The sequence below is a fragment of the Micropterus salmoides genome, unplaced genomic scaffold (genome assembly GCF_014851395.1).
Source record: "Micropterus salmoides isolate LMB-PRFRI ecotype aquatic unplaced genomic scaffold, ASM1485139v1 Ms_hic_scaffold_7, whole genome shotgun sequence".
In the NCBI taxonomy this organism is placed as follows: domain Eukaryota; kingdom Metazoa; phylum Chordata; class Actinopteri; order Centrarchiformes; family Centrarchidae; genus Micropterus; species Micropterus salmoides.
Genome location: NW_024044459.1, coordinates 14632612 through 14648827, shown reverse-complemented (window position 1 = coordinate 14648827; position 16216 = coordinate 14632612). Strand labels below are relative to the sequence as shown.

General features: G+C 41.7%; 1 protein-coding gene across 7 annotated transcripts in view; it reads right to left on the bottom strand.

Annotated features, from left to right (window-relative positions):
• The window catches only part of si:dkey-21e5.1 (potassium channel subfamily T member 1), a 69917-nt gene extending 56166 nt beyond the window's left edge, over positions 1-13751 (bottom strand). For all 7 annotated transcript variants that reach the window (XM_038703672.1, XM_038703678.1, XM_038703679.1 and 4 more), the window contains exons 1-2: positions 13656-13751; positions 12886-13053 (exon numbers count right to left, since the gene is read on the bottom strand). In XM_038703672.1, the coding sequence (XP_038559600.1) occupies positions 12886-13053; positions 13656-13696 (209 nt within the window). In that variant the 5' untranslated portion in view covers positions 13697-13751. The remainder of the gene's footprint in view (positions 1-12885; positions 13054-13655) is intronic.
• Positions 13752-16216: the final 2465 nt, after the last annotated feature.

Sequence of the window (16216 nt, the reverse complement as noted above, 5' to 3'; positions counted from 1 at the left end):
GAAACATGCAAACGGGGGAAAACATCACTCATACTGGACTGTGAACAATCTCTCCCTACTGTGCCTCCCATGTTTGCTTAAGCGCTCAGCAAACATAGAAGGCATGAAATATTAATCCTGATTTTAAATCTTAACCTGAGACGAGTGAGGGTTCTTTGTCAGTAGCCTTGCAGGTATAGCTATAGTTGCACAAAGGAGTGTTAGGGGTGGGGGATGCATGGATGCTACTGATGTTTCTGTGTTTTGCCATCTTAAAAACAATTCTTTTTGTGGCAGACATGAATTCAGAGCCGCTATTTGTAAAGATCGGTTCATATTTCTCATCTCCTGTTCATAATCTACAGGTCCCTTGACAGTAATGTGCTTACAGGATGCAATTTATTTCTAATGCAGCCAGAGCAGCCACATGAGCTGAACTCCCATTAGTAATGCATTTAGGAAACACACAGTACACACAGTCATTTGCACATGGCATTTTGAGTTCAGCCTTCAGGAAACACATTAAATTATCTGTTGATATTAACCTTGGGATTAGAGAGGTGTGTCTGTGAAGAGAGGGCGGCATATGTAATTGCCAACAGGAAAATTTGGGAGATGAGAGAAAAAAAAAATCATGGACAGTTGGTATAAGGTATAAATATATATTTGACATAACCCTGACTGTTCCAGTGGAGCAGCTTGGTGTACCGATTATTCCCAAGTTGTAAGTGTGTATAATTATATGCCTGTACAAGCATTAGCAATAATGTTACGTGCGTGTACCAAGTCAACTTCATCTGTATAAATAAATAATGATAAATACATTCTCCACCTTCACTCCTATCCTAATAGGAAACAGCATTATCCAGCAGTTAAAACTATAATGCATTTCATTAGGGATTTAAAATATGCTGATCAATGAACAACATGGCATCATTTAATCATGTGAAATAACAAATCCGCTGTAGACCGTGTCCTGTAAGTCCTTGTGTGCATGTGGACTGGTTTCAGGTGAGTGCAAGGAAATCTAAGTCATTAAAAAAAGAAAGATTATAAATGCCAGAGAATGATAGAAAGAGGATGCAGACACGTTCATCAGTAGCAGAAGCAGGTGTGGAGGTGCAGATTTGAGCACAGAGACACTTTGTGGTGAAGCACAGAACTGCAGACTGTGTGGGCAAAAAACACGCAAGAAACATGCATCTGCCAGTGCAGACGGTTAATGGCTTAATGTATAAGTTGCATAAGGCTTAATGTGCTGTATATTTAATAGCACATATAGTGGTATAACCGTGGGTTTTATCATCTGAGAGGTCATTCTAATGCAGTACCCTTGAAGAAACGGCTCATCTCCTTTCCATGCTTCAGGTACATCACAAAAGCTGGAGGAACCTGCATCCCACCCAAATAAGACAAATTATGCTCCAATGAAGCAAAAAATAAAATAATAATAATAATAATAATAATATGCGTAAAAAACAACCAAGCATTGACGACTGGCATGGTGCCAGCTCATCCTGCTTTGGGCCAGACATGAATTCAGAATTGATTGGTTCATTTTTCTCATCTCCAGTTTATAATTATCTTACATGCCAATAGATATGCTTACAGAATGCAGTTTATTTCTGCCATTGCCAGAGCTCTGAAATTATTGCAGCACGATTAGCCAACTGGAGTGGCTTCAGATTTACATTGAATATTTGCATATATTGTTTTAGGTTCAGGCTGGATTTTGAGGGGGCAGCAAAATTCAGGGATATAAAACACATAAAAAGAGCTGCAGTGTTACTATAAGCTTAGTACTGGGTGTAACTGCTAAAGCGCTCCACTCTGAAAATGCTTGGCACATAAACTTGAACAAATTCCAGATTCTGCAAGATGAGTAACTTCCAGCCACTGAGATGAAAAAGAGATCAAGAGGGAAAAAGTGGAAGTTTTGGCAACAGAGCAGATAAATGCAACACCAGGCTGCGTCAGTGCCACTGCTGTCACATTTTAAGCTGTACAGCTGCAGAAAATACACAGTTGAGGGCATTGCTCAATAATGTGATCTTATTTTGGATACAAATTCTATTACATAAGAGGAAACAACAAGATTTACTTAGAATTATCATTTATGGTATTTGCATAGGTTTGATACAGAGAACAACGCAAGAGATTTCCTTATCTTTGTGGCTTTAATTTGCGAGCTACATTCTGCCAGTGAGAATACCCCAAAGCCGTTGATGGGCCAGATCATTTCAGAAAGTCTTGGGGAGCAACCAGGGCTCCCTTTAAACCTCCATAAACATTGGGTGTGCCTATACTTCATGCTCAGTGCTGCAGATGGGCGTCGAGAGCTGCGATAATGCTTCCTCTGTCAAAACATATTAAGGCAAGCAGTGAGCTGGCGCTACTGTGGGCGAGCTGTCTGTGCACAGCAAAGCCAGAGAGGAGGAAGAAGTCTAGCCGATGCCACTGGCAGGCTTACACACAGGAGTGTACGAAAGCTCACGAACACTGCACACACCGAGATGCTGACTGCTGTTTTGCCAAAGGCTCTTTCATGCAAAAAAGGTTCAACCACCCATTTACTGGTCATAGCCTTATGTTGTCTTCTGAAAATGAAGATGTCTGCGGAAATGTTCATTTGCATAAAGTGAGTGTGCCAGAGCCAATGGTTCGTCCAAAATAAAAGAATACCATCTCATCTTCAAATTGTCTGTGGGACCTTTTACACTGCATTCAATCTGTCCCCTCAAATGTCCCCCAGAAACATGCAGCATTTACTCATAACCAATGCCTCCAAATACACAGCTGAAGAGAAAGGTTTTTCCAGATACAACTACCATTTCCCCTTGGAAACTTCTCGGAAAATATGCAGGCACTTTTATTAGGCCACATTAAAGACAAACAGGCCATGTTCCATGTTTCATGAATAAAACAACTGCTCCCAGCATGACGCTGCGCCAGAAAGCACTGTTGTTGTTGGGCTCATTTGCATAAAATAGAACAATAAGCTGTTATTTGCCTGCTCACAAATAGACAAAAATGTGTTTAAACAATGTGAAGATCTGCAGAGTTTCATAATTGGATAGTAGAAGAAAATTTTTTTAATCTCTTCTTCAGTAATAACTCACAGTCCAGTGTGTATTGATTCTTGTACCTGAACTGTTTGAATAACGGCGTCCTTACCCTCTTTGTCCCAAAAAGGTAAGGTGAAGTTTTCCCTCATAAATCAGGGATGCTCACTCGGGTGAAGTTCAATGTTTTTAGCCAATACATTTTTTACTTTGACATTTAAATTAAAAATTTAGATTTAAGGCCCGTCATTTTTTTTTTTTTTTATCTTTGAGGTCTTTTATGCAGCATTAACAAACAAGGAAGGTTTAAGAAAAATGTAATGTAGTTATAATCACCAAATAGTCTTCCACTGTCCCTTTCATTCAGCTACAGCAACCAGATAAGTTGTGCTTGTACAGCGTGTCATACAATTTATGACCAGCAAAACACACATTTAAGCCAAGTAAGCCGCAAATAAGTACTGCACCAAAGACAGAATCATCTCACAGCTTTTACAAGTGCATAAATGCAAATCAGAGACATTAGTGAGTGATAATTAGTTGTAATTTAAGGCGATTATAATCAAGACTGTTTACAAAACTAAGTGAATATTTGACACTTCAAATACAGCTACAGTACTAGTGGATGGAATTGCGTTCTGTGATTCCTGAATAATCCTCTATGTGACGCTTTCTGTGTCACGCTCGCCCACAACACTGGGAGCCCCCTCTAACACGCTGACAGCCTCATCCAAATGCCTCCATCATCACAGCTGCTTATTAAAGTCCAACAAGCACGCTCCACCGATTCAAATTAAGTTGGCAAGACAGAGCATGGGGGCTAAACAGCAAATGCACCAGAGATTTCAAGGTACAAAAGACGCAATGGCCCAGAAGAGAAACAAATTCTGAGGGGTAAAATAAATCTTATTTTTCTCTGAGCAACCCTCCCATATGATTCTGTCCTTGTCGTATACCTTTAATTGACAGTCCCCTTTTGAGCTATTCCTCTGAGGCTGTGCGCTGAGCTACTGAAATGGTCCAAATGAAACCAATAAAAGTGCTTTAGGGGCGCTGCACACTCATTCTTTTCAGCTTAAGCATGGTGTGCCACTTTCACTAATACCTCCACTGTGTTAAGGGGAAATAAATCTGAGAGGAAATTGCTGAAATGGAACACGGTCCAAATTGAGCTTTTCAGGAATGCACTAACTCTGCTCTCCCTCATTTCCCCTGTTTACTTGTTCACATTCCAGTTTCTGCTCCCTGGCTGCACAAATCCTTAGAAGACATTTTCCCCCACAGAATGTGACAAAACAGGACAAATGTGGACAACATGTTTGTCTCTGCATTGTGACAATATAAATAATCCTCAAACTGACAGCACTTCAAACACACACACACACACACACACACAGCCACTCCGCCGCTGACGTGAACAAGTCCAGCGGCCCTTAAGTGTCGCCCACCCACTCTGTGCTGATGGTGGTGACTAATACCACCTATGGTCTAAATTGCAAGCTGTGGTTGCTAAGCAGAACTGTGCATGTCACCGGTTAAAAACACTCAGCCTTTCAAGCACGTCAGGCTTCTAGGTACGATGACGTTGAGAGTAAGGTCACAACTTGAGATGTCTCAGATGAAATGTCTCATTGTGTCCAAGTTGCTTTTTTCCCCTTTTACAAAGATGTGGATGTTGTTGTTACAAACTGCTCTCATTTGGAATACGTTAAAATGTGGTACAGGAATAGATCATAATGGAAGTCCACGCTCCATGTGCTAAAAACCTGTTCTTTACTGGATTTGAGGAAGTTTCCACTCAAGAAGCCCCAGCACAGGTTACCTGAGATACCGGTACATTTGCCAAACACATCGGTTAGTCCTTATTCTAAAAGCCCCTTCTTGTAAAAAACAAAAGATTCATAAAGTCTGCTACTGAAGTATTTACAATGAGCACATGCAGGACATGGAGCTGACATTATTTTAATTAGCTAGCTAGCTAGAGCTGATAAAATTAATTAATAAATTAAAATTAAAATTAATTATAAATATGATTCTACTTATAATACTAAAAAGACTATATTGAGCTAGCACAAAAAGGACAGGAGGTAATATCTTTAGCTGTTTGTGTTGTGTCTTTTCGACTCTCCTTTTATACAGGTATCCCATAAATATAAATTGTCATCCTAAATATGAAATGTGTGATAGGAATTTGAAATTGAGCCTGCATTGTGAACATCGCCTGAGACCACTCAGACTGTTTGTCTTCCGTGACTTATTGGATCTAATTGTCCTCATATCAGTGTCTCTCATCACTTGTCAACATCCTTTCCTCCTATCTGTCACCTACTTAATTCCATTCCTCCCCTCCCCCCTCTTGGTTTTTGTGTTCCCCCCTTCTCCTCATCTTCCTCTTTGACTTGGTTGTCTATCTTATCATCAGCCTTGTAAACTCGCTCAGATGGAAATCATCCAGGCATTAAATGCCAGCAGTCACGTCTTCCGCGGAATCAGTGCAAGCAAACAGCTGCTGCCAGTATCAGTGCACAATTATTATTATCTCAGGATACTTTATTCCACTTGGAGTTTGAGTCTTTAAATGTCTGTCTGGACAGGGAAAAACAAAAACAACAACCCTCTTATCAAAACATTTTTACCAGAAATGTAGTGTTACAGGGAACTCTAAGGTTGGGTTTATAAAATGTACCAGAATCAATTTGGATCTACTCAGAAATAGATGATTACCAAGATGAAAACAAGGCCTATTTTGTGCTGGAGTCATTTAAAAGATAAAAGATTTTCACAGCAATATGATTAAATGATACATTTCTGCGATTAGCTGTTGCTTGACAGCAGAACATGCGTCAGTGCTGGGTCACCATTCCAAGTGCCACTATTTGACTCACAAGTAGTGTTAAGAGTTGATTTAGCAACCAATTAACACTTCTCACTCTGTCAGCTCACTCTGAACATTACTCCCATCAGCATCCTGCCTTGATTAGAAGAGAAAGAAAACACCAACAAGATTAGACATGCAGAGAAAAGATAGATTAAACGAATTTTCTCCTTGCTGCTCTGTGTTTTCAACCCTGTCGGCATGTACAAAAATGTTTGGTGGCTCGTTTCTATTTGTGACTCTGAGTGAGGCTGGGGCCCCCCTCCGCTGGCTGACAGACTGAGAAATAAACCCACGTACGCACACACTCTGGATATATAATCAGAGACTCACAGGTGCACACACACCGGTGTGTCCACACTCATACCACATGTACACAAACACCTGCACAGACTCACACATACATACACACACACACACAGACCAATCGCTTGTCAGGCCAATGACTTCAGCGTGATTGCTCCTCTTCAGCACCCACCCACACAGCCAAGCCGTCATCATGGCCCTCTGACACCCATCCCTGGAGATAATGACAGCTCAGGAGGGAGATCCCCCCCATCCCCTCCTCTCCCATGTACGCCCACATCCACAAAGACATGAGCAGAAATACAAGGACTTACATACTCAGCACAACAGCACAGAAGGGCTTATTGCATTAATACTGTCGGAGTGACACACACAAAAAAACAAAAAACACACACCAACTTTACTTTATTTTCTAAATTCTGCTCTTTTTAAGACCTGGATCTTTTTTCCCCCCTATTTGTTATCCCCAGATTTGGAGATGTTAAGACATCACTCCATGAAGCAGGTTTAATGAACAACAAATTCTCAGTTTAGCCATATTATCTAAACTATACTTCTAATTCTTTGCGTCGATGCTTCGTTTAATCCATGTAACCATACAGCACAGTGTTTCGCAGGACCTTTATTACTGTTACTGATTATGATGTCGCCTCGGCAACAGCACGACACGCCGCCTTATCAGAAAGTAGCCGGTGTTCTGCCAGTGGACCACAGACAAGGTAACAGTAACAGCAACTTTAGCATTTAACTGAAATCATGATTGATTATTGAGTTGAAGGCTAGCCAAAGTAAGCTGCAGTCCTCAGCTGAAAATGTGCACACGTGCGTTTGTTGTTCTCCTTTTTGGGCTGTGAGTTGTATCCTCACAGTCAAGAGGTAACTGGGTGTCGGGGAGCTGCACCTTTTAACTCCCCTCCAGCTCTCTCTGTAGCTCAAACAATCCCTGCTACCTGCGTGTACTAATCCATCCTTTCAACCATATTCTTTGTCTTTATAATTTCTATCTTTATAATAACAAACAGCTGTTTCGTGTACAGGATTGCTCATTTCCCGTTTCACGTGTGATTTCTTGATAAAAGTGGTTTTGAAGCACTACTTCTTAAACAACGCATCGATGAATCGTTGAAATAATCTATAGAAGCTTCGATACTAAAATCATCGTTAGCTGCAGCCCTAGTTATAATAACTGAGATTTTGCCATACTGTTCATGCCTTAAAGTGAGATGATTACCATGGTAGGAAATAAAAGAACTAGAGTCAGCTACACAATGTTATGTTTCTTTCCAGACCATTCTTTAATCTTTGCTTCTTTCTTATTTATTATTGATCAAATGGTTAATAAAGTTTCTCTCTCATCTACTTAGGATCTGGAAAAATACTGTATAGTGTTAAGTCCTTTGGCATTTTTTTGTTCAAATGATAAGGTAACATTGCCCTTCAATCGACCTGCTGAAAACTTCCAATCTGTGGCAGGGGGCTGTCTCAAGCAAAAACACTGTTTTAGACCATTATGAGCATGAGTGAGTGAAATAACAGATTTGTTTATTTTTGCATCAATGTCGTGACAGCTCTTGTTGCTGTCTTACAGGACTCCCTTCTAGTGATGTTCTTATATTTAGGGAGCTATCACTGCCCGAGTCCTTCAACCCACTGCCTTTTACTCACATAGCCCACTATGACAGATGCAAGCAAACAGATGCAACGGGGCATTAGGGCAGGGAGGGCTGGGCTCTGACTCTTTCTCTAGGGGTTAATTTGTTGCGGCTTTACAGTCGACAAGGCATCAGCGCAGGAAATAATCAACATCACGAAACCATGAGAAGACCATCTACCAAGATATAGAGTGTCCCCAAAGTGACATCGTCTGCTTCTGTTTCCACTGCAGAGCTCGGAAACTAGCAATTACAGAGCTGCACCATAAGATGCTTTCAATAATATTGTTTTCTTCTTTAGCTTCATCATTCATCCCCTAACACACATTGTGCAGAGGTGTGTGAGAAGCTGCAGTTTACAGCTGTTATCTGTTTTGAAGAAACAAAAGCTGCTTTGTTTTTCATGCCAGGATATGTGAATTACTCCATATGGCTCTGTGACAGGGGCAAGCGTGTGCATTCACACACATATGTGGATGCAAACACACAAACGTTGGTAGCCCAGCAACGAACCCTAATTACCCTTTGCAATTGAACAGTGATTAGCAAAACAATTCACAGGAGATCAACTGGATGAAACATGCCCAACACACACACACACACACACACACACACACACACACACACACTGATTGCCACATTGTACCGTCTCAAGGTCCACAGGACACAGCATACATGTAATAGTGTGGTAAAAGATAAACCTAATGTTACTGTATGTTGACTGTATTTAATATGTAGTGTAATCTATACTGTAGTAGTCAGTGTTGTTTTACTTAAGTCAACAGTTCTGATAAAACTGGCATGCAACTAGGGCTGAAACAATTCATCGATTACTAAAATGCTTCGTTTAATCCACATAATTTTATAGCACACTGTTTCGCACGGACATTTATTACTGTCGCACTCCACACTTAAGATTATGATGGCGCTGTTTGCAAAGTGGAGGAAGAGAGAGATATTTATCATCTATCAACGTACACAGCTGATCCCGTTACCGGGGGGGCGCGCGCGTCTGCTGCCGCCAAGCAAAAGTACCTCTTAAACGATGCATCAATGAATTAATGAAATAATCTATAGAAGCTTCAAGTACTAAAATCATCGTTAGTTGCAGCCCTACATTCAACAAAAAAACAACAACAAAAAAAAACACAGTTATAAGCATCTGAGAGAAATCCTGCATCCAATGTGACCAATGAACAATGTCTGGGAGGAAATGGTCAAATACTGCACCGCTGCTCTAAATGTTATGTGTGGACAAAAGACCTTGCATCGATATAAAACATATTGACAGCAAGAGACAGAAGGAGAGTAGTAGAAAACTAGAGAGAGGACGGTGGCAAAAGGGAATGTCATACAAAATACTTGGTTCAAAGTGAAATTTCACAAGTTATGATATTCACTGGATTAATTCAAAGAAGATACAGATCAATGAGCTAATTGGGAAACACAAAAGCCATCCACAGAAGGTTATCAAGTCATTGCTGAAATACTGCTTTTGTTGCTGCGGACAACCAAGAGCCTGGAGTCGAGAGATAACACATGCGGAGCGCTAAACCGGAAGTTAGCCTGCTCGGCCGGCAAAAGTCAACACAGTGGACGCTGTAGAGCTACTGCCGACTAACGTTTGGGGGTGTAAGTGCAGAATGACGGACACACCTATGCACAAGTATAAATGAATGGCTATGTGCGTAGCCTACGGCATAGGTACGCATGTAGACCCTACACAGGAGTATAAATGGGCCTTAAGACGTTTTGTCCCTCATCCAAAGGACTTCTTCAGTTCTGACTGACTGGGAGGGAAACTCAGCTATTTAACCTCAGTGGGGTCGTTTGCCAGGGTCATCGATACCGCTGGTTCGTTAGTGTTCCTTGTTGCTGTGATGACAGTTGTTACAGTCGTTAAGACTACCGGAGGCCAAGACTGAACGACCATCGTTGGCATCTTCACCTGAGGCCAATAGGTTACGTTTGTTAAGTTTCCTGGGAAGTGATGAAAGGACAGCATTGTAAGTGGGGGATAAGTGGTGGCGTGGACCCCCTCCCCTGTTCAATGACGGCTTCTCAACCCGGGTGTAGATGGCTTCCTTGACACCTCTTTCAAACCAACCATCTTCTCTGTCTAAAATGTGCAAATGTGTAAGTAGACTGCAGAGTCTTGACCTGAGGAGTTGGCCCTTCTGTGTTGAGCCATGCGTTTGTGTAGTGGTTGTTTAGTCTCCCCAATATACAGGTCTGTGGATTCCTTACTGCATTGGACCGCATAAACTAGATTGCTTTTCTTGTGCTTGGAGGTTCGGTCTTTGGGGTGGACCAGTATCTGTCTCAGTGTGTTCTAGGGTTTAAAAAACACAGGGATGTTGTGTTTGTTGAAAATCCTCCTGAGTTTCTCTGATACTCCAGACACGTATGGAATCACAATGTTGCTGAGCACTAAGCCAGACCATCAGAACAGAACAAGGAAAAGAAAACCACTAAGACAGTGACTCACTACCTGCAACCCAAACTAAACTAAACAAAGCTCTGTACAGTTGTTGCATTCATATTATTTTGTACACATGTACGCTATGTATAAAAGATATTAGAAAACATGTTCAAATCCAACCAACTACGCAGACGATCCCTACCTGGGTCTCCTGGCAAAGTTAGCCTCCCCATAACATTACATGGGGTTCTCGTCATAACAGTGGTTGCCAGCTGCTACGCTGCGGCCAGACGCTGCCCTGACCCCGGGCTCTCTTGATGGATAAAGCAATTGTGGCAGGCCAGTCACACGGCCAGCTCTTCACTCGGAGGAGAAAAGCAACAGGTGCCTATCGGACTTTGCTAATTTGCTAATCACCAAGTGCACTTCTAAACTGCCAGTCCGGTGTCAACAGATGTTATGCTGAGTTTTGCCTGCCTGCCGAGAATTGCATGCACCTCCAAATAATGCTTTTAAACACTGTAATATTCTTTGTGGGCTTCATCAATGGTGATAAATGATATATAGATATATATAAGTATATATTTTATGAACGTCTAGAGTCTTTAATATTTTAATACACTTAGTAGAAGTACCAGTCCTTGACATTCAGTAAATAAATGTGGTGATGATGCTGTTTGATCAATGAGCACAGCAAAGTGTCTGAGAAGGACCCACAGAGGTGGATGCATAATTCAGCGGATCAAATTTTGTAGGCTACCTGCCGAGATTTGCATCCACCTCTTTTCTCAGCATAAATGACCGTTATCACCCGTGAGGTGCTTGCAATTCTCGGCAGGAAAGCAGAATTCGGCACAACACCAAGACCGGCAAGACTGGCAAGACCGTCAGTTCCCCCGGCTTCATATCCACTCGAAATGTAGGCTTTGGTCCTATGAAATAAATAAATAGACGAAAACTAAGGACTTTTACTCTTTCATTTTAGTTACTTTTAGTTAGTTTTGCAAACTTCCAATATAGTTTTAGTTCTCGTTTTTATTTTTATTTCAGTTAACGACTGTTTTTTCACATCTAGTTTTCGTTATTTCGTTCGTCTTCGTTTACGATAATAACCTTGGTCAAGACTCTGCAGTCTACTTACATCTGAAGGACAGAGGACACTCGTTTCAGGACCACCAGGTGCACATTTTAGACAGAGAAGATGGATGGTTTGAAAGAGGTGTCAAGGAAGCTACACCCGGGTTGAGAAGCCATTGCTGAACAGGGGAGGGGGTCTACGCCACCACTTATCCCCCACTTACAATGCTGTCCTTTCATCACTTCCCAGGAAACTCAACAAACGTAACCTCTTGGCCTCAGGTGAAGATACCAACGATGGTCATTCATTCTTGGCCTCGGGTAGTCCTAACGTCCATAACAACATTCGTTACAACAGCCAAGAACACTGAAAACCAGCGGTATCGACGATCCTGGCAAACGACCCCACTGAGGTTAAATAGCTGAGTTTCCCTCCCAGTCAGTCAGAACTGAAGAAGTCCTTTGGATGAGGGATGAAACGTCTTCTAGTATCTTCAACAAAGTCCAGTAGCCCTTGACTTTAACCTTCTTTGGAAAAGTAAGGTGCTGAAAATATTGCACATAGCGAACACTTGGACTGACATAGATTTTTTTTCACCAGTGGGCTTTCTTTTAGGTGGGAAAAAGAAATTTTTACTGCAGACCCTGTATTTCATACAGCCCCACTTCCCGAACTGTCCCTTTAAGAAAACTATGACGCGGTGGTCTCCATTTGCTATCCGCAAGCCAACATTGAAGTGACTACTGAACCTTTAGTGAGATGACTTCATTTCAGAACCACGGAGAGCTCCATAGTACTCAGTTGTGGCTGATGTAAATCTTCCTCTCTTGGGCAGCAAACAGCATCTGTTGGTCTGCCTCTCCAACCGCAGCAATAATTGAACTCTTAGGAGATTCCCAAACACTCTATTGCTCTGGTGACTATAGCACCAGTTAAGGGGCCTAGGGACAGGCTATTTCAGGATCAGATGTCTGAAGATGTCTCAAACCAACTACAATCTGACAGAACAGAAATCTAGTGACCACTTTTATTAAAGAAATCAGACCTTGCATTTTTAAGCCTATTTTCTGCGTGTTTTTCTGTGGATTGGCTAAATCCAGCATCAGTTTATGTGTCAGTCCCTTAGAATCAGAGAGACACGGATACAAATTTCTCTGCTGACACTAGCCCAGACAGTCCAGTGCAACACAGCCACAAGGTCTGAGCAAGTGGCAAGACTCCAACCTTTTCACTACAAAACCTCTCACTCCACTGTTTCTATTTCCATTACTGTATCCACCTACACAGAAAACCAACAGCTGAATACAAGTCCTGCCACATCTCTAGGGGGTTGTCGTGAGAAGTCATTATGGGAAATGTAGGAAAACAGTAATTGAAGTAGAAGTAGATGAGGCAGCTCGAGGGAAAGTGTGTACAACAACTGTTGAAAGCAGTGTAGCAGTTCAAGTATCCAGAGAGACTTGAACTTAAAAGTATACAAACGCAAGCGCGCACAGTATTTTTCATGCTACCTGTCATCATTCTGAAATGTCTGGTCCCCCAGCAGCAGGTCCCTGAAGCGATAGCGAGGTGGAAGAGGAGGCACCTCTGTATCCACCTCCGTCATCTTGAGAGCCGAGATGTCCAGAATAACGCCAGAGTTACTGCTGTTGTTCCTCTGCTGGGTCTCAGTGGAGGGCCTGCAGGACGAGAAGGAGAGCAAAATCTGCTCATAAACATGCCCGCTTTTGCTTTTGAGTTCCTTCCGAGAGAGCATGTCACAGTACAATGGTGACATTTCAGCACAAAATTTCAAGTTACCAATAAGGCGCCTGGTAATGTTTGCATACAGTGAATATAAGGCAATGATGGAAAAGATTTATGATGTTCTGTGCAGTTACAGGGCTGTAAAATAAGAATAGACAGTTTGCAATCAAAACAATAACTGTTCATATGTTGTACTGAAAAAACGCCTTGGCTGCCCTGTCTGCAGTGTCAAACATAGCTGAGCAAACAGCTTAAACATAAATGATTTGATTTGTGAAGGACATGCTTAACCTGATTCTCTGAGTCAAAGCAAGTCATGCATGAAAGTCTGAACGAGATGATTTGATGGAGCTGTTCTATTTCACGCGCATCATGCATTATTAAACAAAATAAACATAATCACATGTATTATTAAAAAGAAAAAAAAACATTCAGTGCACACAGAATTGGCTATTTAGTGATTTACGTTTATATATGTGTTCCTACAACGTCACTCAGTGTCAAATGGAGGGGAACAAGTGCTTAAGAAAATTACCTGTCACTATGGGAACTCGATGATCGGCGTGGAGGGTTCATGGCTGTTTCTTGTGGGGGTTTTTGAGTGACGAATGAGGGACCAAGAGACAGGGAGAGGGAGAAAAAAAGACAAGGAGAGAGTTTAAATACACTTATTAAAAATTCACCTCCTTAAAGACTAAACGTAATATGATTACATTCACTGCCTGTGTTGCAGCTTAATTCTGCTCAGAGTTCAGCAAAGACCTCTGAAATGTGCCGCTGTTTGAACAGAGCGGGATTACACCGTCACACTTTAAGGAACTGTACAGTTAAATAATGTGTTCACTGTCTCACACATACCCAATTGATGATGTTCTATCTTATTTATAGTGTATATTCTGATAAAGTGGAACATAGCATTTCAGGTGGGTCAGTCAGACATTACTGTCCTGTATTTATTGAAAACACCATACAGTTTAGGATAATGTGTGTAGCCATGGTGAGGAGTGATGCCCTCCTCAAGGTGGTGCAAGAATGTATGTCCTTTCTGGCTGAACATGATGGATGTCATTAGATTGTGTGTGTGTGTGTGTGTGTGTGTGTGTGTGTGTGTGTGTGTGTGTGTTTCTACCCAAGTGAATCAATGTTGAGCTTATTTCATAGATGTCCAATCACATGATTTATCTGTGTATCCTGTTGAGATTGCTTTGTTCTCCCACAATTAGTAGGTAATACAGAGTCTGTGTCTTTACGTCTGTGGTCATCACAGTACAGTGTGGGCAGCCTTGAGTGGGCTAACAGCCCCCAGACATGCTCTCCTTGATAGGAGATACAATAGTGAAAGCTCAGACCCTCAGAAGTGCAGACAGAGGAAAGAGAGTGGGGAGATGAGTGTGCTGGTGAGGACAGGAAAGGAAAACTGGAACCAAAGGCAGTGAGTGTAAAGGACACATTTTCCTTAATGTGTCCTTCACTTTAGGGCAAAGGAGAAGTTAAGGCAAACCAGATAAAAAGATTATTTTTTTAAAGGAAAAAAAGAGCTGTATGTCCACAATGAGAGTAAAATGAGCCATGTCCACTGTTAAAAACCAGGGTCTGCAATCTTTGAGAGTTGACTTAATGGATAAGGCAAAGTGACTGCAATAATAGGGAACAGAGCTGCTCCAGGCATATACTTGCCTCCACTTAATGGAGACAATACCCCGGATTCAGACCATAGAAAGCAGATGGAAGAAATGAAAGGAGCTGAATGGGAATAAAAAAAAGAAAGAACAGAATCAAAACTTACGTACAAGGTCTGTAAAAATCTGCAGTCTTCTTCAAAATTATGTATTTCGGATGTCACACTTACTGTAGGTGAGATTATAATGCAGAGACCAGTTACCATCAACAATATCTAAATGTTACGAATGTTCTGACAATTAGACTTTTCAACTGAACACTGGTGTTGTATGTTTTCCTTATGTTTATACAAAAGGAAATGTGTAATTTGGACAAGGGTTCAACTCACAGTCATCACATTCAAATTTAAGTATGTCAGTGACAACACAAATGCTTAAAAAAATTTAAAAAAAATACTTCCATAAGAAAAAAACAGAATTTGGTCATGGACAATGGTCATGAGAGTTTCATGTACTGCTGATCCACCAAAAACATCTGCAATTGAGTCCACTGTAAATATTAGGGTGACAGTATACTGATAGCTAGCTAACAGATAGAAGGGTAAAAATGAACTCCCATATGATCACCACTGCAAAACTAAGGAGTAGGCTACGGTATCATATACTGTATAAAAAAATTGAAGAGACAACAAAACTGTACCACAAGCTTATGGTAGCCTCTCATAGAACTTCTAGGCTACATCCTTAAGACAGTAAGAGCTCGCCTTAGAGTAACACAAACAGAAATTTAGAACAGCTTGAATGGCAATGTTATGACCTAGGGAGGCAATAACAGACAGACACACATGGTAAGTAAACTTACAAATGAGCACCACAGCCACTTTGAGTTAGGTCATAGCCTATTGGCTTGAGATGGGATAACTTCTTTTACCTGGCTGTGTTCCCGTTTCTGACCGAGGTCCCATCATCGTAAAGACAGGCTTGGTTTAGATAACTTCCATATAGTGCCCATACAGCATTGCTTTCGTGACAGAGGACGTTTCCCATCAACGCGCCCCTGACAAAGCTCTGTCATCATTGGGAAATGGCAATTATAAAAAGGGAGAGGAGAAGGAAACTCCAGCGGTCGGGGGGGGGGGGGGGGGGGGGGGGGGGGGGGGGCGGACTTAGCTTTTGAAAGCATTCAAGTATATCAAACCAATCCACTGTAGAGCCTCTCTTAGCGACAAACACAGTACCGGAAAACCTCGCTTTCCATCAGTAGGTACTTCTAAGCTACGTAGGCTCGCACGCCGAGTTATTTGGGTTTACGAGAATAAACGAGTCCCGGTTCTCGGCGCTGATTGGCTGACACGCCTTCGAAACCGTCGTAATTTATCGCACACCTGACTGCTCGTGTAGATGCGCGAGCCCCGAACCGCCGCGAATACAGAGAGACTTCACTGTCGCTTAGCAACAACTTTGTTTGACGAACTAC